This window comes from Oreochromis aureus, linkage group 17 (assembly GCF_013358895.1).
Source record: "Oreochromis aureus strain Israel breed Guangdong linkage group 17, ZZ_aureus, whole genome shotgun sequence".
Lineage (NCBI taxonomy): Eukaryota > Metazoa > Chordata > Actinopteri > Cichliformes > Cichlidae > Oreochromis > Oreochromis aureus.
The window spans coordinates 21812006-21836913 of NC_052958.1; the positions used below are offsets into that span (position 1 = coordinate 21812006).

Sequence of the window (24908 nt, forward strand, 5' to 3'; positions counted from 1 at the left end):
CACCCGCAGTAGATGTGCACGGTGTGAGGTCTCGCTGCAAGCTATCAAACACGGCGCATTTCTCGGCTTTAAAAAAAACGCTATGCGTCGCCAGGTGGTTTATCACATTTGAGGTGTTACCTCCTTTGACAGTATCACAGTATCACCTTAAAGCACTTGTTGCAGGCTGCTGAGTTTGCATCTTTTGCTGTGAAGTACAGCCAGACTTTTGATCGCTTCGCCTTGGGCATTTTTAATCTGTAGCTCTGCTCTAAAAGAACGTACGTACCTGGCCCCGCCTACTATCCTCGGAAACGTAAAATGATTGGCTAGAATTGGCTCAGGAAAAAAAAAGCACCGAAATAAAGCACCGAAATAAAGCACCGAAATGTGCGCTGCTTTTCGGTCTGGTTACTACCGTTTATGTCAGAACCGGTACCCATCCCTAGTCGGGGAGGAGCTGTGTAGTGTAGCCAGCTTCCTTTCAGGTCTCATATCAACATGTTGGACTGAACTTGCTGAGCTAGAAGCTCACACTTGCAGAGATTTTTAGTCTCAAACCTGCAGATGTCATTCAAGTCCACAGTGGAAATAAACCTCTGAGACTCCTGAAACACTTTAGTGATGGATTATCTATCTTCACCTGAAAGAAACAGCTTCTGTGAGGTGATGACTCCTCTGTCAGTCACTGCTGGATGAAGCTCTGCTCTCCACTCAACCTCCCAGTAACATGGCCCAGTCAGAACATTGCTACTTCAACATCATCAAGACACAGCTTATCCTCTCTTGGCACACACGCTGTCTTGTTTACCAAAATGACATCACTCTGCAGAAAAAACAACATATTTTCTAACTGATTGTTTATAGATATTAACAGTCATCATCATCATCACCTGTCAGTCAGTAATGCAGAATGTCCAATATGAAGATCTGCAGGGACTTGATTCCTGTTCAGAGCAAGAGTGGACCATTTCCTGTTGTTCCACTGAAACAGAGTCTTCATATGTTCATAATAGGGCTGTCAACCTTAATGTGGATTAATCCGTCATCATGATTAACGTGATTAAAATGTTTAATGCAATTAACCCATCTGGAGCAGCAGTCCCCAACCTTTTTTGCCTCACGGACCGGTTTATGCCCGACAATATTTTCACGGACTGACCTTTAAGGTGTCGCGGATAAATACAACAAAATAAAACTAGTACCGGTACCGAAAAAAAGAAGATTTATTCATAACACACGTGAAAAGACCCAGGAAAACCGAGTTAACGATAAAAACGATAACAAAATAACGCTGAAAACCGATAAAAACCCTGAAAACCATACATTTCACACCTGAGCCTGAACTCTCGCTGCGCGGTACCAAACGACTCACGGACCGGTACCAGTCCGAGGCCCGGGGGTTGGGGACCGCTGATCTGGAGCACAGAATAACTCAAAATCCCTGAAATGTCTCTGTCAACGCATTTCTCCAAAGTTTGTCCTTTCTGCACTCAGATGGGTTAAATGCGTTAAAATTTTAATCTTGTTAATCGTGATGACGCATTAACGTTGACAGCCCTAGTTTGTAAACATATCTGACTCTGAAATATCAGCTGACTAATAAACACGGATGCTAATAAACAAGCACTGACAGGACAGATGTATAAATATGTTTCCTGGAACTTGGCAGAGCTTGTGCTCTCTATGAGTATTAAATGGTTGCTAAATGCACTTTTGGTTCTCTGAAATAAGAGCCACTGATTTGCAGGCTTTAGTCAGAGGGATTCCAGAACTGTGACAGAGATGAAACTGACAGGTTGTATTGTGTTGAAAGAACAAGCAATGGCTTAGACATGTGCAGAGGATAGTGGATATATTGGAGGCTGCAGGTTTGCAGGAAACACTGGGTCTTTGCTTTCATATAACTCTGTTTAGGAAAATATTACTGTAAGCACCACTCCAACCTTCTACTGACCTCAGATCCTAAGATCCAGTCTACATTGTGGACTCTTCAGAAGCTCAAGCAGGTGCTGCACATCTGAATTCTGCAACTTGTTGTAGCTCAGGTCAAGATGTTTCATATGAAAGGGGTTGGACGTGAGAGCAGACACCAGAGCAGCACAGCTGATCACTGACAAACCGCAACGATACAATCTAAATAAAAAGTAAAACATATAAAATCATTTATTATGCAATCAGATCTCCTGAGTTTTTAAATACGCATCTATAACCTGTATGCCCAGTTGTAAGTGGCTATTGTATAAGAATCCTCCCAAAACTCTGTAATTATTAAATTACCAAATGTATGGTGCATAGGTAAATGAATAAAATGTACAGTGGCTTGCAAAAGTATTCGTCAGTTTTCAGATCTTTGTTGTAAGCAGAAACACACTGTGTATTATTCAAGAACTACTTTACTTCTATTACTGCATATTATTTCATGTTATTGTAAAAAGAAAGTGCACCACTTGGTTCCAAGGTTTTATCTACTATTAGAACATAATTTTAAAAAATCTGGTCTTTAAAAGGTCTTAATAATAGTTTAATACAACCTTAGATGTAGAAAAAGTAATGTGTCATTGTTTATTTAAAGAAAGCTAAGCCAAAATAGTAAAAGCAGCGAGTGGAGAAACTAAGGGTGTTTTCACACCTGTGGTGTTTAATTCATTTATATTGAACTGGTTTGTTTCCTCCCTTCGCAATTCTTCATGTTCTCTGTTGGTCTCTATTGGTCCAGACACAAAACTAAAGTTGGGGTAGGACCAACTTTAGCTGCTCCTACCCCAAACACCACTGGCCAATACAGTTCCATACTTGTCCGTATCAGTTTATGATTTGATTTATTTTCACACAGAGAAAAATCCAAGTGAAATCCATACAAGTCAAAATGTGTCACTACAAACCACATGAGAATGTTCACTCCACTTACAGTGGCTTGCAAAAGTATTCAGCCCCCTTGAACTTTCCCACATTTTGTCACATTACAGCCACAAACATAAATCAATTTTATTGGAATTCCACATGAAAGACCAATACAAAGTGGTGTACACGTGAGAAGTGGAACGAAAATCATACATGATTCCAAATTGAGAAATTTAAAGCAGGCTTAGGCTACAAAAAGATTTCTCAAGCCTTGAACATCCCACGGAGCACTGTTCAAGCGATCATTCAGAAATGGAAGGAGTATGGCACAACTGTAAACCTACCAAGACAAGGCCGTCCACCTAAACTCACAGACCGAACAAGAAGAGCGCTGATCAGAAATGCAGCCAAGAGGCCCATGGTGACTCTGGACGAGCTGCAGAGATCTACAGCTCAGGTGGGGGAATCTGTCCATAGGACAACTATTAGTCGTGCACTGCACAAAGTTGGCCTTTATGGGCAAGTGGCAAGAAGAAAGAAACCATAAGCAGTCCCGTTTGCAGTTTGCCACAAGCCATGTGGGGGACACAGCAAACATGTGGAAGAAGGTGCTCTGGTCAGATGAGACCAAAATGAAACTTTTTGGCCAAAATGCAAAATGCTATGTGTGGCGGAAAACTAACACTGCACATCACTCTGAACACACCATCCCCACTGTCAAATATGGTGGTGGCAGCATCATGCTCTGGGGGTGCTTCTCTTCAGCAGGGACAGGGAAGCTGGTCAGAGTTGATGGGAAGATGGATGCAGCCAAATACAGGGCAATCTTGGAAGAAAACCTCTCGGAGTCTGCAAAAGACTTGAGACTGGGGCGGAGGTTCGCCGTCCAGCAGAACAACGACCCTAAACATAAAGCCAGGGCAACAATGGAACGGTTTAAAACCAAACATATCCATGTGTTAGAATGGCCCAGTCAAAGTCCAGATCTAAATCCAATCGAGAATCTATGGCAAGATCTGAAAACTGCTGTTCACAAACGCTGTCCATCTAATCTGACCGAGCTGGAGCTGTTTTGCAAAGAAGAATGGGCAAGGATTTCAGTCTGTAGATGTGCAAAGCTGGTAGAGACGTACCCTAAAAGACTGGCAGCTGTAATTGCAGCAAAAGGTGGTTCTACAAAGTATTGACTCAGGGGGCTGAATAATTACGCACACCCCACTTTTCAGTTATTTATTTGTAAAAAATATTTGGAATCATGTATGATTTTCGTTCCACTTCTCACGTGTACACCACTTTGTATTGGTCTTTCACGTGGAATTCCAATAAAATTGATTCATGTTTGTGGCTGTAATGTGACAAAATGTGGAAAAGTTCAAGGGGGCTGACTACTTTTGCAAGCCACTGTAAGTGGAGTGAACATTCTCACGTGGTTTGTAGTGACACATTTTGACTTGTATGGATTTCACTTGGATTTTTCTCTGTGTGAAAATAAATCAAATCATAAACTGATACGGACAAGTATGAAACCAGCTTCCAGTTTGGATTCAGGAGACAGACACTATCTCTACTTTTAAGATTAGGCTTAAAACTTTCCTTTGTGCTAAAGCATATAGTTAGCGCTGGATCAGGTGACCCTGAACCCTCCCTTACTTATGCTGCAATAGGTGTAGACTGCTGGGGGAGACCCATGATGGATTGTTTATTTCTTTGTCAGTCACCTTTCTCATTCACTATGTGTTAATAGACCTCTCTTCATTGAATCAGAATACTTTATTGATCCCTAGGGGAAATTATTTCATACAAGAATCATACTTGTTATTAATCTCTGGCTGTATTCTACAGCATTTCTTTTATCCTGTCTTCCTTCTCTCACCCCAACCGGTCGCAGCAGATGGCCGCCCCTCCCTGAGCCTGGTTTTGCAGTAGGTTTCTTCCTCTTAAAAGGGAGTTTTTCCTTTCCGCTGTTGCTAAAGTGCTTGCTCATAGGGGGGGCCATATGATTGCTGTTTTTTTTAAATGTATTTTTGTTCGTGTGATTTGGTGCTGTATAAATAAAATTGAATTGAACTGAAGCATAAACAAACTATAGGTGTGAAAACACTATGTTATCACTGCTGACGTAAAATTTAAGAGGGTGAGCAGAAGTCACGCTTCTAATCAAATGCACTTGATTAACTGATTATCAGTTTGTGGTGTCATGAAGTATTGTGCTTCAAGTTTTGGACCCAGTATATAGGACACAGAGGACACAGTTCAAATACATAGGCAGCTGTATTGCTGGAACTCAAAGGAACAAAATACCAAAACACAAAACTGGGGCAAGGCTAGAGTCAAGGAACTTCGAACACACAAGGCACACAGCATGAAGGAGGACACGACAATAAACAGAGGGAGACATGAGATAATGAGGGAGGATAGGTGGGAGGACAATTGGGATCAATCACAAGACACTGGAAGTAAAGCTGAATTTTAAAAAAGGGAAAAAAGACTGTCAAAATAAAACAGGAAATAACTAACATGGAGACACAGACACAACCCTACAAACTTGACACAAGAACAGAAAGGTAAACAAGCATGGACCAGACCGACTTTACAAATGAGATACTAAGGAAAAAACACAGAGACAAGTCTAGGACAAAAAAGACACGTAAGGGAACTAGCACCATAAAGCTAGCAAAAAAAATAAATAAATAAAATAAAAATGGTCAACTCAGCTTTGATTACCATGAAGTTACAAATTTACAGGCCAGTGTATGTGTGTGTGTGTGTGTGTGTGTGTGTGTGTGTGCTGATCAATAAGTGTAAATTATCAGAAACTATTGTGATGTTACACTGAAGTAAATAAAATAAATGCTAGTATTTCACCGAACATCCTCAAAATACATTAGAATACATTGTGACAAGAAAAGAAATTTTTCAGATCATATATAGGGAGTGAAAGGGTGAGTGAGAGAGAGCTAAGTAAACTGACCTCAGAGTCTCCAATCTGCAGTGTGGACTCTGAAGAAAATCACATAGGTGTTTCACTCCTGAATCTTGCAGTTTGTTGAGACTCAAGTCCAAATATTTCAGATGGGAGGGGTTGGACTTGAGAGCAGACACCAGAGCAGCACAGCTGATGTCTGACAAACTGCAATCCCATAAACTGAATAAAGAATTATTTATAATCCAATCAGATGTGTTTAAGTGTTAAATGTGCATCTCAACATTATTACACGCTGATGAACAAACTTTTCTCTAAAATGAGTAGTGACTTGGTCTGTTGCGTTGGTTCTATCATTGTGTATCATCATCATCATGTCAGACTTCTACACACATCATCTAAATGTCAGTATAGCATTCAATAACCTGTTCATATCAACACAATGTATCGCATGACCTTCTTCTTGTAAACAAACCAGTTGAGTGCATAACCAAGCAGTGAAATAAAGTATTGAAAAAAAAAAAATTCACTCTCTGAGTTACTATGCCTTCACTGCAGCTCAGCAGCAAAACGCTGTGTAAACACCGAGAAAAAAAACATACATGATGGGCCAATTTTGAAGGTATTTCATCTGCTACAGGAACAAGTGGTCTTCAGCTTGTCATTTGTGTGTGTGTGTGCGCGCGCACGTGTGTGTGTGTCCTGGAATTGCAAAAGTCAATTCAATTATGCACCTATATCCACTAAAATTCAAGTCCTGGACACCCAAACCTAAAGGTTCATATAATTGGGGTTAATTATGGAGCTCCTGGTTCTGCCATGGTTCTGTGATGGGACCAAATGTATTTGCATTATGCATGCTTCCCTTAGGCAGTATTATTAGAAGGCATAGAATACGTTTGCATTGCTATGTTGAGATGATACTCAACTTTATCTGTCAACAAAGACAGATGAAACACACCAATTAATTAAACTGCAGGAATGTAAAGCTCTAAGGACCTGGATCACCTCAAATTTACTGCTTCTAAATTAAGATAAAACTGTGGTTATTGTATGTGGGCCTAAAAATCATAGGAACATGTTTTCAAGTTTTTCATTCCCACTGCAACAAAATGTGGCAGTGGGGATGAAAAACATATGGTGATGACTCTATGGGTCTTCATATTACAATGTAAAGCAGCTTGAGTTCACTATTGTTGTGATCTGGCACTATGCAAATAAAACAGAATTGAAATTCAATTGAATATTGCCATTCAAATTATTAAAATATCTTCAAAATAAAAACAGTCTTGATGAACTGACCTTAGAGTCTCCAGCCTACAGTTTGCACTCTCTAGACCAGTAAACAGCTGCTTCAAAGCTGAATCAGGGAGTTTGGCTCCACTCAGGTCCAGTTCTGTCAGATGGGAGGGACTGGACTTCAGAGCTGATGCGACAATTTCACAGTGACTTTCTGAGAGTTCACAGCTAGAAAGCCTGTGATGGCAAATATATCACCACAAAGGTTATAAAGTGGACAAATGATATTTCTTGCATTTGATGAGAAACACTTGAAAACTTCCAGCTTCATCTACATAAGTGGAACATTTAGAGTCTGTTGTCCAAACAGTATAGAAATTAAACTAAAATTAAACTAACTGAACAGCATCAGATTAAATATTAACACAATACTTAAAAAGCAGTTACTTGATCCACTTGTGGTAGCTAACTATAGTTTAAATTTGAAAGACAGACATCCTCTCTACTTTTAAAACTAGCCATTAAAATATACTTTTTGCATTGCAAGGGCTGGATGAGGAGGCTCTGATCCATCACTTTGTTATTCCTCTATCATCTCATGCTGGGAATTTTCCATAATGGACTCTTTTGCAAGTGCCTGGGTATGAGATAGGCCACCATGAACTACTCAAAGATGCAAGTAGGTCAGACAAAGTAGGACTGACAGTGGCAATGTGGCAATTCTAGCAGACAGCAAATCAGACAGAATTACCATGAGAAGCTAGAAAAGTACTGTCAAAAGATCTTGTCAATTTCTGCAGAATGAGTCTTTCTCTCATATAATCAGTACTTTACAACATAAATTTGAGCACTAACTATTTTTGATGTTTACTATATCTGGTCTTACCGTGCCTTTCTGCAGTTCCTTACAGCTGGAATAAGTCTTCGCCGTCCCTCCTCTGATGTGTTATACTTATTCAGGTCTAGGTCATCCAGAACCTCCTCTGACATCTGCAGCATGTAGGCCAGAGCTGAGCAATGGATGTCAGAGAGTTCCTTCTCTGATCTGTTTTCTGACTTCAGGAACTCTTGGATCTCCTGATGTACTGAGAGGTCATTCATCTCCATCAAACAATGAAAGATGTTGATACTTCTATCAGGAGAGATTTTACCACTCTTCATCTTTTTCAGATTATTGATGACTCTCTGGATGATTTCTGGACTGTACTCTGTCTTATTGAGCAGACCTCCTAAGAGTCTCTGGTTGTAGTCTAGTGACAGGCCATGAACAAAGCGGACAAATAGGTCCAGGTGGCCATTCTTACTTTGGAGAGATTTCTGCATGACAGTGGACAGAAAGTCCTCTTGAAAATAGATGGCCATGCCATCATCAAAATCATCGGTAAATAAATCAGGAAAATCATTTCTCAGAAACTTCTCCAGCTCCTCTTCCTTCCTGTTGCTGTAACAGTGGAACATGTAGACAGCAGCCAGAAACTCCTGGATGCTCAGATGAACAAAGCAGTAGACTGGTTTCTGGAAGATACCACACTCTCTTTTGAAGATCTCTGTACAAACTCCTGAGTACACTGAGGCCTCTGTGACATCCAGACCACACTGCTCCAGGTCTTCTTGGTAAAATAAGATGTTTCCTTTCTCCAGATGTTCAAAGGCCAGCCTCCCCAGCTTCAGGAGAACTTCCCTGTCAGCCTCCATCAGCTCCTGTGGACTTGTCTCATGTCCCTCATGGTATTTGTGCTTCTTTCTCTTTGTCTGGACCAGCAGGAAGTGTGAGTACATGTCAGTCAGGGTCTTGGGCAGCTCTCCTTTCTGCTCTGTAGTCAACATGTGCTCCAGAACTGTAGCAGTGATCCAGCAGAAGACTGGGATTCTACACATGATGTGGAGGCTCCTGGATGTCTTCATGTGTGAGATGATTCTGCTGGACAGCTCTTCATCACTGAATCTGCTCATGAAGTACTCCTCCTTCTGGGCATCAGTGAAGCCTCGTACTTCTGTCACCCTGTCCACACATATCGGAGGGATCTGATTGGCTGCTGCAGGTCGGGAAGTTATCCAGATGAAAGCAGAAGAAAGCAGATTCCCCTCGATGAGGTTTGTCAGCAGCTCGCTGACTGATGACTTCTGTGTGACATCAGACACGAGCTTCCTGTTGGTGAAATCCAATGAAAGTCTGCTTTCATCCAGGCCATCAAAGATGAACAAAAGTTTACAGACAGCGAGCTGCTCTGCTGTGACCTTCTGTAATGTTGGATGGAAAACATGGAGCAGCTCCAGAAGACTGTACTGCTCATCTCTGATCAGGTTCAGCTCCCTGAATGAAAGCAGAATCACTACACTGACATGTTGGTTCTCCAAACCTTCTGCCCAGTCCAGAGTGAACTTCTGCACTGAGAATGTTTTTCCAATGCCGGCAATGCCATTTGTTAGAACAACTCTAATGGGTCTCTGTTGGTCAGCTAAAGCTTTAAAGATGTCCTGGCACCTGATTGGAGTGTCATGGATGGTCTTGGAAGCTGTCTCCAGCTGCCTCACCTCATGTTGGGTATGAACCTCTTCACTCTGTTCCTCTGTGATGTAAAGCTCAGTGTAGATCCTGTTGAGCAGAGTCCCACTTCCTGTTTCATCACTTCCTTCAGTCACATGTTCACATCTCCTCCTTAGACTGATCTTATGTTCATCTAAAACCTCTTGCAGGCCAACATCTGCTAAAAGAAAGAAAAACAATGATGCTAAATAGACAGAAAACTCTTTAATGCCCATCACAATAAGAAGTCCAGGCTTTAGATGTTCAGTCGTACTTTGAGCACAACCTCTCTGACTGGCGGTCTGCACTTTGGACTTGCATCCACACTGTGGACACAAGGAGTCTCTCCCTTGTCTGCAAAACCAGTGTCTACAATTGGTAGAGACTGGATGCTTCAGGATGTCCTGACACAAAGCACAGTAGGATAGCTGCTCCTCCACACTAACATAACTCTTCTCTCTGTGGACATAAAGGAAAAAAGATTCTGACCAGAAAAATACACAGTAAAGTCAGAAATATAGACTTTAAATATAAGTACTCAGTTCAGCAGAAACAGTCTCTTACTGTTTGTCTAAGGTGGCGGGTTCATCACTGAAGTTTGGATTATGCTCTTTGGACCAGTCACTCTTCGCAGACACACAGCTAGATTCTGCAGATGATGTGATGTGTATGTGGTGTTGACCTCTGGAAACACAAACAAAGCATAACCCCCCAAAAAACCCTTGTCATTCATGGACATAAAATGTTTTTGTTGGGGTTTTTTTTCATGGCAGTTTTTGAGACAGTTTTGTGTTTTGCCATGAAACGAGGCTGAGCAGTCAGGCCACTGTGATTAAGAGAGGATTTAAGAAGTGCTCACTTGTAACTTCCTGATAGAATTACATTCAAGAGCACAGACTATTGACTCAAACATAGGCTGCAGTTAGTCCAACTTTTCCAAAATGGCACATCATTACATCCCATTGCCATAAGGGTTGCTTAGTCTCCCAGCACAATCTCAAGTGTATGAAGGTCCAGCAGACAGGCAATTAATCTAGGAGTAAGTTAAACAGAGCCGTAGAATGTCTTTACCAAACAATTGTCTCTGACCAAAAAATTAGAAACGGACTTCATGAGGGTGACCTGACGGCCTGACATCCTCTAGTGCACAGGTGTCAAACTCCAGGCCTCGAGGGCCGGTGTCCTGCAGGTTTTAGATGTTTCCTTGATCCAACACAGCTGATTGGTGAAATAAGCAAGCCTGTCACATAACTTTTCCCTTTATATTTCGGGGTGTCTTTGAATTCAGCCCTCTGTATGTTGATCATTTCCATTTCCATCAAACAATGTTACATCCTTTCATTCCTAACATATTACCCAGTCCAAACCAGTATAGATATCCAGCATCACTCTTTCCCTGTTGAGATCTAATGTGTTTTCCAAGTGTTCCTTTTATTGAGCAGTGAGCAGTGTGTACTTCTAGTCAGCAACATCAGCATCTGTTTATCTACAGTTCAGCTTTTGCCATTATATTGTGACCAGTTCTGTTCATCAAGATAACTTCATGGTCTTTGGTGGGTAAACACATTAGATTGCAGCTGGATATAGTAAAGAGCGTCAGTAGGTTTGAATGACTTTGTTTGTTCAATAGAAAAAGGTTAAAAATCAGAAAGTGGGTTAATTTGACACTAGAAAACAGCCTTTAGTTTTGTCTTCCTATGAAATGAATTATCTTCAGTTCGATCTACAGACAGAAAGTATCTCTTACTTAGTGTCTGAGGGTCCAGGTTCAGTGTTGAACACTGGAGGCTGAGCTTTGGACCAGTCACTCTTCATAGATAGACAGCTGGATCCTGGAGACTCTGCTCTGTAATCCTCTTGATGCAGATCCCTCATTTTCAGTGCATCTGAGAGAAACCGGCAACACTGAAAGACAAAAACTTCACACCTGGAACAGGAAGTAAAACACAAACACACTGCAGACAGGAGTCTAGTGTGTAATAAAGCAAGCTGACAATTCTCATAAATGAGCAGATCCTTATTTTCTCTTGCAGTCCACGAGACAGCAGACCCCATGTTTATTTTCCTCCACCATGCTCCTGTGTATGTTATGTCACAAGCGCATGTACCAAAATGTGCTACAAGTACAAAGATGTTCAGAATTGAGGCACATCTTTTCGGTCAAAAACAATTGTTTATGGTTATTCTTACATCATATAAATACACAATAACAATTACCTTCTTTCCCTCCTTGAGCTCCATTTCTGTAAAATGAAGTTTGAACTCTAAATACTTTCGCTATTGAGCAGAAAACCACTTCCTGCCATCTCAATTTTCAGGAAATCATATGCATGTATTACTGTACACGAGAACTGTTTATCACCGAACAAAGCCACACAGTTACAGCAAGTCTGCCACACAGAAAATGGATGAATATTTTTCTTGGTTTTATGGAAACTCAGAACCTGTAGAGTTACTTGGAGATTCTGTGATAAGGTTTATTTTTAAATCAAACGCTCTACTTTTTGGTTTTGCTGGGCAACTCAGTCCTGGCCAGACTGAGAGTAGAAATTTACACCACCTACATGGTTTTCTGACATATCATTTGGAGATTTTCTTTGACCCTCACTGACACTGAATCTTTTGTAACAACAACAACAAAAAAGAAAAAAAAAAAAAAGCAATAATTGAAAAAAATAGGAGTAGAAATGATGTACACTATAGGTAAAATGTCAGCTATTCTGGTGGTTAACATGGAATAAGGTCAGTAAAGTGAAAACTGTTGCAGTTTTTAGCGCTACAGTCGTGGATGTTTATGCTGCTAGCCTAAAGTTCACATGAAGACTACACTTTTGAGTTGAGGGATAATGGTGGGGCACCAATGTTAGCAATACCTGAGTGCGCTTAGAAGAAAGTTACCTGCTCTCTGTGAATCTAATGTGACTAAAAATGTACCTGTTTGGGGATTACATTCAACATTTTCCTAACATGTACAGTTCAGAGACTTCCTGATGAGGAGAATGATCCTTTTTACAAATGTTGTTATAAGTTTACAGTCCTAAACAGCCTGTCACTTATGGAATCTGAGCTGTCTGGGTTAGACTTTAACAACTTGATCAGTGATTGTTCTTCTGTCATGGTGATCTGTCCTCCAAGGCTGAAATGGTTCTGATTCTGGACTGAACTGAAAGACTTTGAGGTCTTCCAGTGGCTTCGGGAAGTTGCGGTTCCTCTTTCCTTTTCTGCATCTGTGGCCACAGCAGCTGAGGGCTGAAGGTTTCCAGTAGAGTTTGAAATCTTCTGGCCTGACAAGCTGGAAATTTATTCCCCTTCGGCGTTTTTGCAGTAAGGCTGAAGCAGCCAAAGGAGTATGTGAGACAGTATACATTCTCTCTGTATGGTGGTTAGCTCATTCAGATCTCGTATTGTCAGAACAGTTTTGTCATTTTCTTGTTCTGGCTCGACTGCATGAACATTCCTATCTTGTGGATTCAGATAGGTCTAAATAAGGCTCAAGGAGACAGCTTGACCTATCACAGTCCCCCGCTCAGGGAGTGCGCCTTTCTCTCTGAAAGAGCAGGAAATTCCAGGCCAGGGCTTGGAGCTCTAAATGAATTCATCAGTTTTACCCCCTGAGAAGTTTGACATGCGCACTTCTGTCTTCTCGTAAAAGTCAGCTGGGCACTTGATAAACAGTGCTCTCTGGTGGCCAACTGCCTGCAGTACAAAGATATCCAATGAGAGCGGTTGACAAAGGACACACATTTAAAGCTTCTTATTTCCTTTTTGTTCCTCAGGCTGTTTAAAGAGTGACTTTTAACCATCAAAATGTTAGACCTAAAAAATTAATCAATTTGATGAAGTCATGGCTCAGACATCATAACAGGCCTCTGGATACTTACATGGAAATCTATCTACACATGAGCTTAAACAGCCAGAAAGAAATAGAAATGACTGCGAACTCTACTTCTGTTTGTAGCTCATCTTCTGTCTCGATATTTGCATGTTTCTGTTCATAGAGATTACTAAACTGAATGCACTGAATGACAGACAATTAATCACAACAACAGTCATTTCAAGGCACTTTACATTCTAAGCTGGAGACTCTACAATAATACAGAGAAAACCCCAACAATCAGATGACCTTCTATGAGCAAGCACTCGGTGACAGTGGGAAGGAAAAACTTTTAAACTTTTAACAGGAAGAAACCTCGGGCAGAAGCAGGCTCAGGGAGGGGCGACCATCTGAACAACCGGTTGAGCTTTAAGGGAAGCAGAGACAGGACAAAAACACACTGTGGGAGAAAGAGCCAGCAATGATTAATTATTATTTATTATTAATAATTAAATGCAGTAGTGGTGTGGAAAGAGCTGAGTGTCTGTGCTGCTGACTCTGGAAACAAAGACAGGTAATAAAGCACACATTGTTCTTGTGCATAATCCCAATCCTGCACGCAGCCTTCCACCCTCAAGGGAATCGACTTTACAGATTCTCTTTTATCACCTTTTATTTTTGTAAGTCGTCGATGTTTACATCAGAAAAATCAAACATGGCAAAAACAAGAGACCCACAAGAAAAAGTAGAACAAAAGATTCCCTTTCTAAATATTTAAAACGCTGTTTTTTGTTGTTTTTTCTTTTTTACATCAACAGTGCTCAGTTTTCAAACAGTAATAATGTGGCCAGAGAGGAAATGTGCTTTTCTTTTAACTACACGTAATGGTGCCGAGATGAAAGAACGCGGGAACATTCACCAGCAGATGGCATTTCAAAGATTTATAGATTTCTTTTTCGTGTGTGTGTGTGTGTGTGCGCAAAAACTATGAGTGGATTAAGATAAGAGTCCACACTGTTTAAAAAAAAATTTGCTTTACCAAAAAAACCACAATGATTGTTGCCGGCTGCAGCTTTTTTCAAGGCGACTTCAGGCCAAAATGAGTTGTTGGCATGTGTGAGTTTTCTTTTGAATCCATGCTTGAATGCCACTGACTGCATAACCCTCATTTTCTTCTTAAAAATGGGAGGAGCTTTTTTTCCCTAAAACATTTTATAAAAGTTCTAAAGTTTTAGCAAGACTTTTATCTTATTTTTATTTTTAAAAGTATTGGAAAAAAAAAAAAAAAAAATATATATATATATATATATATATATATATATATAGAAAACACATTTAAACCTCAGTATTTAAACTTTGAATCCAAATAATTAAACTTTTAATTCTTAGTAGTGCTGTTTCTACCAGGTCTCTTTTGGAGAGATTTGAGCTTCACTTTCACATCCCTTTTCTTTTTTCATGTGATGAACCTCTGAACTCTTAACATGTGACGAAAATAATGATTTCTGATAAAACTTGATTCTAAATGAAAGCCATATGTCAAATCTTGGAAAATAGAAAACATTTCTTAACTTGAAAGCAAGAACATATAAGATAAATAAACAGTAGCATAAGAACAATGTTTATGTATCAAAAAAGTTGTGGCATTTTTCAGGCTCCTTAAAAAAAATAATCATGTTTTCACTGCTCTTAAAGGAGCCACAAGTCAGAACTCCTTACAGAGCTGTAAGGCACTTTGGACACAAACCTCAAACTCAATATTTCACGTTAAAATTCAAGAAAAACAAAACTAACAGGACTGCTGGAACTTCCTGCTAGCAATAAAGGAAGTGTGCATCGTTCTGTGTCTAATATGGTGGAGGGTTGTACAGCTCCTCGTATTTTGGTGGCGATGTGGAGAAGACGGTGGAAACTGTGAGCAGGATGGGGGGCCTGTTGGGGTAACGCATCTGGTGGATCATGACTGACGACAGAATCATGCCGAGCAGCTGCAGGGGACACAGAAAGGAGAGTTAAAAATCAGCTGCTCTGCAGGCTTAAAAATGTTAAATTGATGACAAGGAAATTCAACTTCAGTTTTCTTTATATAGCACCAAATCACAACAACAGTCTCCTCAGGGTTTTTCATGTTGTCAGCTAAAGGCCCAACAATAATACAAAGAATCAGATCACTCTCTACGAGCAAGAACTTGGAGACTGTAGAAAGAAAAAGGTCTCGAATTTAAAGGTAAATGAGAACTGAACTCAGAGAAAAGATTTTCAGCTAAAATAGATTCTGGTTCCACATACTGTTAATGAGAAATATCAGACTTAACACACAATGAAACAATTCTATTTTTACATCAAAATAATCATATTTATCCTTTTTATCTATCTGGGACTTGGTGAAAGTTCATTCTCTGACTAACACAAACATTTCCTTCAAAGGTTTCTCTTTGCTTTTATTTGATTCGTTCTTCAAACAAGATTTGATGAACAACTGTGTTTGGCTTCTGTGCCTGAGATAACGATATGATATTTTATGTTCCTGCAAAGACCTAGTGATGCGTGAATCATGAACGAATCGTTCAATACTCGAGAATCACTTTACTGACTCGTGAATCATGATTCACAAGCGCAACTGACTCACTGACTCATCCCTGTTGCTGTTAGCAAAATAATTTCATTAGTAGAAATATATCTAGCTTATAATTCAAATTGTGAAGAAAAACACAACATCCAGTATCTTAACAAAAACATTTCTGCTCTGAACTGGAAGAAAAAAACCCTGAGTAGAAGCTCACATCAAGACAATAGCTCCTCGGTTCACAGTAGCATCGCTCTGCTAACATGCTAACAGCACATCAGAATCAGAATCAGAATACTTTATTGATCCCTAGGGGAAATTATTTTTTTGTTACAGTGCTCCATAGTAAACAGACATTAACAAGACAGACAATACACTAACTAAGAATAGTACAATATATACAGGCATATATATACATAAGTCGTTTATTAATAAATAGCTAAAAAAGAAAAAGAAAGAAAAGGAAACATGTGTGTGTTAAGTGGATGCGTTGTACAGTGAGATGGCCACAGGCAGGAATGATTTCCTGTGTCGTTCAGTGGTGCTTTTTGGTACTCTCAGTCTCTCACTGAACGCGCTCCTGTGACTGACCAGCATGTCATGGAGTGGGTGGGAGGTGTTATCCAACATTGTCTTTATTTTGGACAACATCCGCCTCTCCAACACCACCTTGAGGGAGTCCAGCTCCATCCCCACGACACTACTGGCCTTACGGATCAGTTTATCGAGTCTGTTGGCATCAGCGACCCTCAGCCTGCTCCCCCAGCATGCAACAGCATAGAGGATCGCACTGGCCACAACAGACTCGTAGAAAATCCTCAGCATTTTCTGGCAGATGTTGAAGGACCTCAGTCGCCTCAAAAAATAGAGACGACTCTGGCCCTTTCTGTAAAGTGCTGTGGTGAGCTACTCACTCCCTCCCTTCCTGCGCTGAATCGTAGGGGAAGCAAATCACTCAGGACTCACTAACCCCCTCCCTCCTGTGCTGAATCATAAAGCGCGCGAATCACTCATGACTCGCTCACCCCCTCCCTCCTGTGCTGAATCATAGAGCGAGCGAATCACTCATGACTCGCTAACCCCCTCCCTCCTGTGCTGAATCATAGAGCAAGCGAATCACTCACTCACTCACCCCCTCCCTCCTGGCTCGCAGCTACTTCTTCTTCTTGGTTGGCAACCAATGTTAAGGCGCACTACCGCCCCCTGGCTCACAGCTCAGTGGACATTTAGATGAGAAAATATATATTTGACACATGTAAGGACAATACTAATAAAATAAAAATAAACAAAATAAATGTTCCCTTTAGAAATTCTTTTGCTCTTTTTTGCTATATAAAATAGTTGTTTTCTTTAAGAATCACTCATCTTAGCAGTAGGATTTACATTAAAAGAGAAACAAATTAAGTTTGAGTGAAAATGTACATTTTTTGCACTCTCTGGCCAACTGACTCAGTGACTCAAATGACTCAAAAAACCAGATTCACTTTGGTGAGTGACTCATTAAAACTCGATTCGGTAAAAAGAATCAAATTTACCATCACTACAAAGACCTGGATTGGTACACATAATTACTACTTGTGCCTTAGTCATGGGTCCTACAGTGTTTTATTGTTTTGTGGGTCTTGCAGGTGACTCCATAATATGACTCACATTCCAGGAAGTACAGGGTACTTACTGTGTACTTGTCTCATTGTTTCCTGCAAAAACCTGACTTGCTGCCTGCAAATAGCATGTAAGTACAGGGTACTTGCGCCTTATTGGCAGGCCGTGTTATAAAGTGCTACCAAAAACTGAACAACTTAATGTGTTATACACCCAATGACCTCATTATTTGAAACTTTTCTATGTTTACTATGAGCGGCCACCTCAGGAACAGGAATTCCAGGTGTATTTGGTTAAAATGAAACCGAACTGAGAACATTTTATTGAACTCACTTAAACTAAAAAGTAGTTTTGACTGAAATTTAATCACAGAAATGTTTCTTTTTATTGTCACAGATCAAATGCTGATCTTCTGGAGCATGTGGCATTTTCAAGTCTTTGAAACATGATTTTAGGACTTCACGATCATTTTTAAAGAGAAACAGTTTTGGTTATTATTTTGTAAATCAAAAATAGCAGTGACTGATGTAAACTTGACACTCCCCATCAAGACAAAAGCTAAATGACTGGCCATTTGTTTTTTCAGTTTTAAAGGATCATTACAGATCACATGGTAAATGACTTGCATCTATATAATGCATCATAAGTCTTACCTAAAGATCAAAGCACTTTAGACAAACCACATCCTGCAATTTCACCATATTTAAAAACTAAAAAACAAAAACAAACCACCCACTACTCTGAATACTTTACTGCTATATTAAACTACTTTCTTAAAAATTATATTGAATCAGATTTTTTTTTTTGAGTGCTGCCATTAGTAACTGAAACAGGACATTTACTCTGTGGAAACCTTGTCTTTAAATAGCTAACAATACTCACAGCCAGAATAGCCAGAGTGAAGAAGACTCCGAGTACGATGTCAAAACCCAGCAGGAAGTAGTGCATTATTATGGGGAAGCAGGTCTAAACACAGAAAAGAAATAAAGTTAGAGTTATAGTTTCTGTCAATCAGCTGATGAAATCAAGAAACTTTTTCAAAATGAAGCCGAGTCACTCACTTGGGTGTAGACGGATGTTGATCTCTCCATTAAATACTGGAAAGACAGAAAAATTAAAAGATATTACTAACCGAGATACATTTAATAGAGAAGTTTTAATAGTGAAGCTGTGTGTGTTGATACTCACTCTGTAGCTAACAGTCTGACACTTGCCCTCTTCCTCCTCCTCCGTGTTGCACTTACAGGATTCAGGAATGTTCTTCCAGTCATTATAGCTGAACAGACCACAGCAGTGAAACTAGAATAAACCAGAAGAAACAGGAGGGTTATAGTTGAGTGGCACAGATGAGATGGAGAACAATTCTTTGAAAAGTGTGAGAGAGTGTTAAAAGACACTGTCCAGGACATTTCCTTCTCCTGCTGTTATAAATAACTGTAATCTATACAATCCATATAATCCAGTCTATGTAATCTGGTCTGTTGGAAAGCTCTGGAAAAAGTGAAGGGGGCAGAAATTCTGGACTTTTCATTGTCATGATAAAGACTCTCCTGTGTGGTCATTCATATTTTTCACCATCTACAGAAATCTCAGTTAAAAAAGAAACTATATAAATCTATAACCAGCCGAGATGTGTTCATGAAACTGCACATCTGTATCTTACAGTGAGACAGAGATAAAATGTGTCATTAAACTTCTTTAGACTGACAGAAAGGATAGTTTCTTCAGATCAAAGCTTGCTATATATTGACCTCAATGCAAAAATATGTTTGTCACCTCTCATTTACATTGTGCCGCAAGAGAGGAAGTTGAAACTTCTGCTTTTTACCGAGTTTCAAAGTAGAGCTGTGATTTTGATTCTAAAGGGAAGTCAGATACACATATCATTGTCACGGTCCTGGGTCTGTGACCCAGTGTTTTCTGTTTTCTTGTTAATCTTTGATTTCATTATGCATCTTTGTTTATTGTTACACGTTTTGGTTCTGTGTTATAATGTACCTCTAAGTTCGGTCTATGCGTTTCCTGTTTTGTTGTGAAGGTCCGTGTCTCAGGTCAGTGTGTTTAGTTTGCGTTTCCTCTGTCTCCTCATGTCTGATTACTGCCAGCTGTGCCCTCCTTCTGGGTCTCATTCCCTCGTTATCCCTCTGTGTCTTTAAGCCTCATGTCTGCCTCTGTTAGTTGTTGGTTCGTCTGCGTAATCTCCAGCCGTCATTCTGTGTATTTCCCTGAGTCTCCCTGCATCGCTGTTTCTGGTTTGTTTCTGTTAGTTTTTCCCAGTTCAGGTTATTCTTAGGTTTTGTTTCATGCCCGTTACGTTCCTGTTTGTTTTACCATATCAATAAAGCTCGCTCACATCAGAAGCTGCCTGCATCTGGGGTCCTACTTTTAACCTCCACTCGTCTACCACTGCAGACGTGACAATCAGCCCTTCTAGTGTAAAAAGTTTAAAGATTCAGTTACACTGTTTCATGTGTTACTTTTAACAGGACAGTAAAATAAAGGAACACAGTTTACTGCCTTGGTAAAAGCATTTCCTGGCTCCTCACTTTGCATATCTTGATTTGCATTTCTCTTTGAGACTGCATCTGACAGCTGGCCAGCCAATAAGCAGCCTGAACTCAACTGGAGGCCCTGTGTGGAATTACAGGAATGGAAAAACTGGTCTGACAACAAATGTTTGTGAGATGAAAAGTCAACGGCTGCAATCTGAATGTAGCAAGCAAGAGGAAGCTCTTTTGTCAAAGCAACCAACCATGACTTTTCATACTTGGCAGTTAGTGCACGGCTGCACGGTGTCTTCATGAGTAACACAGTCACGTAAACAAATTTCAGGCTCGATACTGATACTGAAGAAAATACACAACATAAGGGAAAAAAAAGATGACAGAATGAAAAGGCACAGTTCTTATTTTATGTTTTAAATAAATGTTCAAACACTTCTGACTCTTTGGCTCCTCATCAAACACAGCTGGTATGTTAGGCTGTCAGTTTCTGGTTGCTGGTACTTACTTTACTTCCTTTTGCTTCAATATGGGAAACAAACTTTATAATTATGCTTTGCTGTTAAATTAACGCCATCTATTTATCTATCAAAACTGAACAGACCACAGCAGTGAAACTAAAAAACCCCCAGAAGAAACAGGAGGGTTACTGTTGACTGGCACAGATGAGATGGAGAACAGGATTGACAGTCCTGACTGATGACAATGCCCCAAAGTCAAACGATAACCTTTTATTATTAGCCATCGCTTTTACATACTACCTTAACGATAACCTAATAGGTAGCTAGTCCGGCTAACTGCTAATAGCTAAAGTAGTTAAAGCTAATGCTAATGTTTAATACTTCAGCTTAAAAATGCTGACCTGACAAAATTCCTCAGAAACACCGGGTTGTCAGCTTCACCAAGTTGGTTGTGCTGCTGTTATTTTTTTAATTTTAGTATTATTTAGTATTCACGATTATGATTGTTTTCCCTTCTCAACAACCCTTCTCACAGTTTTGGCACTGAAGGGTAGCATTAAGTTTTAGCTTCGTGGAAATCCCAACCCAGCACACAGTTTTTACCTTTAATGGCACTCAGCTGGTTTGGATGTAAGAATAAACCATTAAATTGAAAAAAAGAAAAAGAAAAGAGAAATCCTCAAAGTACATGAAGTATAAAACACAAGGCACAGCTGAATATCTCACAGTTTTCTGGAGGTTGTCAGCCATGTTCTTCACATCCTCTGAGTTTTCATCCAAAGGCAGATAGTTCCGGAACTTCTCCTCCATCATACCTTCAACCTGCAAACAAAATCATCATCCATATTACATATCACTTTTTGAAAATAACTTTGATCCACATTTTTTTTTAGCCAGTGATTATTTTGATACATAAAGTGACTAAAAGGGTTTCCAGCAGAGACATTTGTGCAAAAAGAATTGAAGTACTGAAATATTTTAATATTACAGTTTAATCTAGACCTCATTAAATTCTTTAAGGAACAGCTTAAATAAGATGAAAACCATCCAAAGCTTGAGAAGATTAAACTGATGAAACTCAGCTTTACGTCACTTTTAGGCCCCATTTATAGTAATTTCACTAAAAACTATGTTGACATTTGGATTATTAAACTATGTTATTTGTCACTGCTGTTGTAACGCTGTAGTTTCCAAGTACTTTTCCTTGAAAAACAAAGCTACACACACTCTGTAGAGCTGGTGTGGCAACCAGACACTCACGCGACTGCAGTCCGTGAAAATGTGGTTATTTCGGCTTTCTCAGAGGAAGCTGAAATTCCACTATGTCTTTAACCACAGTGAACTCTTATACTTTCAACTGATGAAGTTGTTAGTTAGGTTATCATCTACAGTATTTTACTGAAGTTAAACACTGTCATTAAATATATATTTATTTTAACAACCTTCCACCTTGCCTACATATACCAGGTACAATAAAACCATGTACAATAAAACCATGTAAACCGAATACTTGATTAAACTTCTCTGCTGCTGCTGTCAGCTCATGTAAACCTCTTTACATGTACCAGACACTGGTGAATCTCTTTAGGGCTGGGGACAAGCTTAGTGTTCAGTTCTATCAACCCCTTTGCATCAAATTTTTATCTATTTGGCACAACATATCGGACATTTTTGCATGGAAAGCACTCTGAAAATGCTCTACTTTCTGAAACTACGCAACACAACAACTGCCAATAAATGAATTACTGGAAATTTGATGGCTTTTAATTGTGTTTACTGGTGAATTTAGCTTCATCATGTTCGCAGCATAAATAAAGCAGTGCCTGCATTTACATTTCCTATCATTAGACTCCAAAGCAGTGACAGCTGGGCCTTTACCTGTGGACGCATGACGGCGACTGGGACTGCATATCTGAACATCACCAGACATCCAAGGACCATACACACCAGGAACTGCGGGGAAGAACATGAAAACACTGAATCTTATGTATTTGGGGATTACTGACAATTCTCAACCCTGACCAGTTTCACTGTGAGGAAGAAGAAAACAGATCATTTGACCCTCCACAGTAAATCATAGAATATTTCTAAGATGGTGTAACTCAGGTTCGTGTTGTAACATGTAAAAAGGAAGCAATTTTTCTTCTTTCACAACTGTGCATGTGATCTACTTCAAACTTTGTGGCTGTATAAAGCTTTTCATCTGTTCTCGTTTTACCTAAAAGCGGTTTGCACTTTAACAGCAGTGCCTCCAGAACATGTTTTTTGCTCCAGTGTGCTCTGCACAGCGAGTCTATACTCACAGGGGGACACTTCCTGAAACAGTGATCTGTGTGTGTGTGTTAGTTTTACTCCTTGGGGTCATATTGGGTACAAACAGCAGTCTTTGGGGCTTAAAAATTAAGGGCTAAAGTATCAAAAGTTACAGTACTTCCGATGCCCACTCAAGGCTCCTGCAGTAAGTCGACATTTGGAGTTTTTATTTTGAAGTTAGAGTATCCCAGAAGTTCAGGTAATCTTTGTACTCACCACAATCAGGGCAACTCTGCTCTCCTTGTGGGCTCCGTAGGCTCCCAGGATAGCCAGCACCATGATGATGGCGCCCACGATATAGAGGCCGAACAGGCCATTGACCCGACTCTCCAGCTACGGCCAAAAACAGTAAATAAAAGTCAGATACGGCTTCAGAGTCACACCCATGAGTTAAACCTGTGTTTCAACAGCTTTGTTCTCACATTTCCTCCTTCTTGAAAGCTGGTGGAGAACTGAGCCAGGAGAGCAAGGCTGATGATGACGCCGCCAACAATCTAAATACAAAATAAAACTGATTGGTTAGAACTTTATGGACCACGACAACCGAAACAGCTGTGAACCAAAACTTTAAACAATAAAACAGTAGTTAGAACAGCAGTTTAGTTTTTCAAAAGTCTAAGTACAGCATTAAATTATTGATTATTTGATTAATAAAACGACACCGATTCATTATTTTGATTAATTTATGCATCACTGTTGTGCTAAGGCTCAGGCTCAGGTTCAGCCTCAGGCTTGGGTTCCTTCTTTGTGCAGGTATGAACAGGTATGTACATTCTGTTTGGATAAAGTCATCCAGTGCACTCCACAGATGTGTTATAATACAGCGACATGAACAAAAAGATAAAAACGAAAGAATTCACAAAGCTTAAAAACCGCCCAGAAAAACAGGAAACTATGTCATAGCTTAGAGCTGCTCAAATAATGAGCAGCTATTTTGAAATACAGGTAACCACAGCCTAGCTAACGATCAGCTAGCCTACTTCCAAACACATAAAGACTAAAGAGCTGTAAGCTAATGGTGACTGGTCGAGAAACAGAACTAAAACCAGTGAAACAAAGTCCACCAACCACCAACCCCGAGCGAAACAGTGACGCATCTGACATTCCAGCTTCCAACATTCTTAGCTTCTCTATTTTTTTATGCATTTTTATATTTTTTTTGTGTGTGTTTTTTAGCCTTTCAATTGATGACTTTTTACATTTATTTAACCCGTGATGTCATGTACCCCCGCAACTCTAAAGAACAAATTAAGCATGTTGACCGATGACGAACGCACCGCATAAACGGAAACAGTGAATAAAGTTTTTAAAGGAAGCAGATTTTCAACACATTTCTATGTGCCTTCGGAGAACCTCGGGACAATGACTATGCACTTTCCCCCCATCCAGACATGATGAACGGGAGAGTACATTAATAAAAAATGAAATGAAATAGAAAAACTAATAACAAACCTATTGATTAGTTTTATTACTTTACTATTTTATACTTTTTTGTTTGAAACCAAGTAAAATGTGAAAAAGCGGACAAACTCCACCTGTTTGCCCTGAAGAAGGGCTGCTGAGTGCAACATCTGTGTGCTGACAGCTATATGTGAACTTTAATATTTTTTTTTAAGTGCGCAGTGCTCCACGCGGCACTGCGCACTTTAAATTACTGCTGGGACCAAACACGTTTCAGCTGCTGTTTGAAGATCAACTCACCGCGAAGAAGATATTGAAGATGGTGAAGGTTCGTTTAAGGCAGGTGTTGATTTGAGCCATATTTGCAGCTGGAAAGGGGAAGAACACTTTTGAAGAAAACAGTTCTGTTTGTGGAGTCCGCAGGAGAGCCGACTGCTGCGGAGAAAGTGAGAGGAGATGGGCGGGGTGAGCTGCTTTTAAACGACCCCAGACGACAGCGGGCGGGAGTTCCTGTAAACCACGGAGCTGCCGGTAGATGATACTTAACAGGAGGAGTCCGGGGCATTCCGGTGTTTGCCAAGACGGTTCGGATTTAAACTGCTGTAAAGACTTGATAAGATGCGAAGATCAAATATATCCCGCACAAATCATATCAAGTCATATTGAGCCACAAACAACATTTCTATCACAAGCTAGTAACTTTTAAATAACCTTTATTTATTTATTTATTCATTGATT

At 40.0% G+C, this 24908-nt stretch overlaps 2 protein-coding genes across 3 annotated transcripts; both read right to left on the reverse strand.

Annotated features, from left to right (window-relative positions):
• Window positions 1-315: 315 nt before the first annotated feature.
• On the reverse strand, window positions 316-12414 carry LOC116313626 (protein NLRC3-like). Of its 2 annotated transcripts, XM_039600818.1 has the most exons (9): window positions 11730-12414; window positions 11260-11417; window positions 10077-10196; window positions 9787-9971; window positions 7872-9690; window positions 7049-7222; window positions 5795-5968; window positions 1937-2115; window positions 316-805 (listed from the first exon to the last, which is right to left on the reverse strand). In XM_039600818.1, exons 1-8 carry the CDS (start codon window positions 11751-11753, stop codon window positions 1938-1940), a joined length of 2832 nt encoding a protein of 943 aa, XP_039456752.1. In that variant the 5' UTR covers window positions 11754-12414; the 3' UTR covers window positions 316-805; window position 1937. The 2 variants fall into 2 exon arrangements, with proteins under 2 accessions (XP_039456752.1, XP_039456751.1); XM_039600817.1 differs by having other exon boundaries at window positions 11260-12414.
• A 1567-nt stretch (window positions 12415-13981) lies between these two features.
• LOC116313630 (tetraspanin-8-like) lies at window positions 13982-24629 on the reverse strand. Its single transcript, XM_039601236.1, has 9 exons — window positions 24471-24629; window positions 23192-23263; window positions 22986-23102; window positions 22335-22409; window positions 21183-21278; window positions 18683-18793; window positions 18556-18591; window positions 18377-18460; window positions 13982-15314 (listed from the first exon to the last, which is right to left on the reverse strand). Exons 1-9 carry the CDS (start codon window positions 24528-24530, stop codon window positions 15174-15176), a joined length of 792 nt encoding a protein of 263 aa, XP_039457170.1. The 5' UTR covers window positions 24531-24629; the 3' UTR covers window positions 13982-15173.
• Between the last annotated feature and the right edge of the window lie 279 nt (window positions 24630-24908).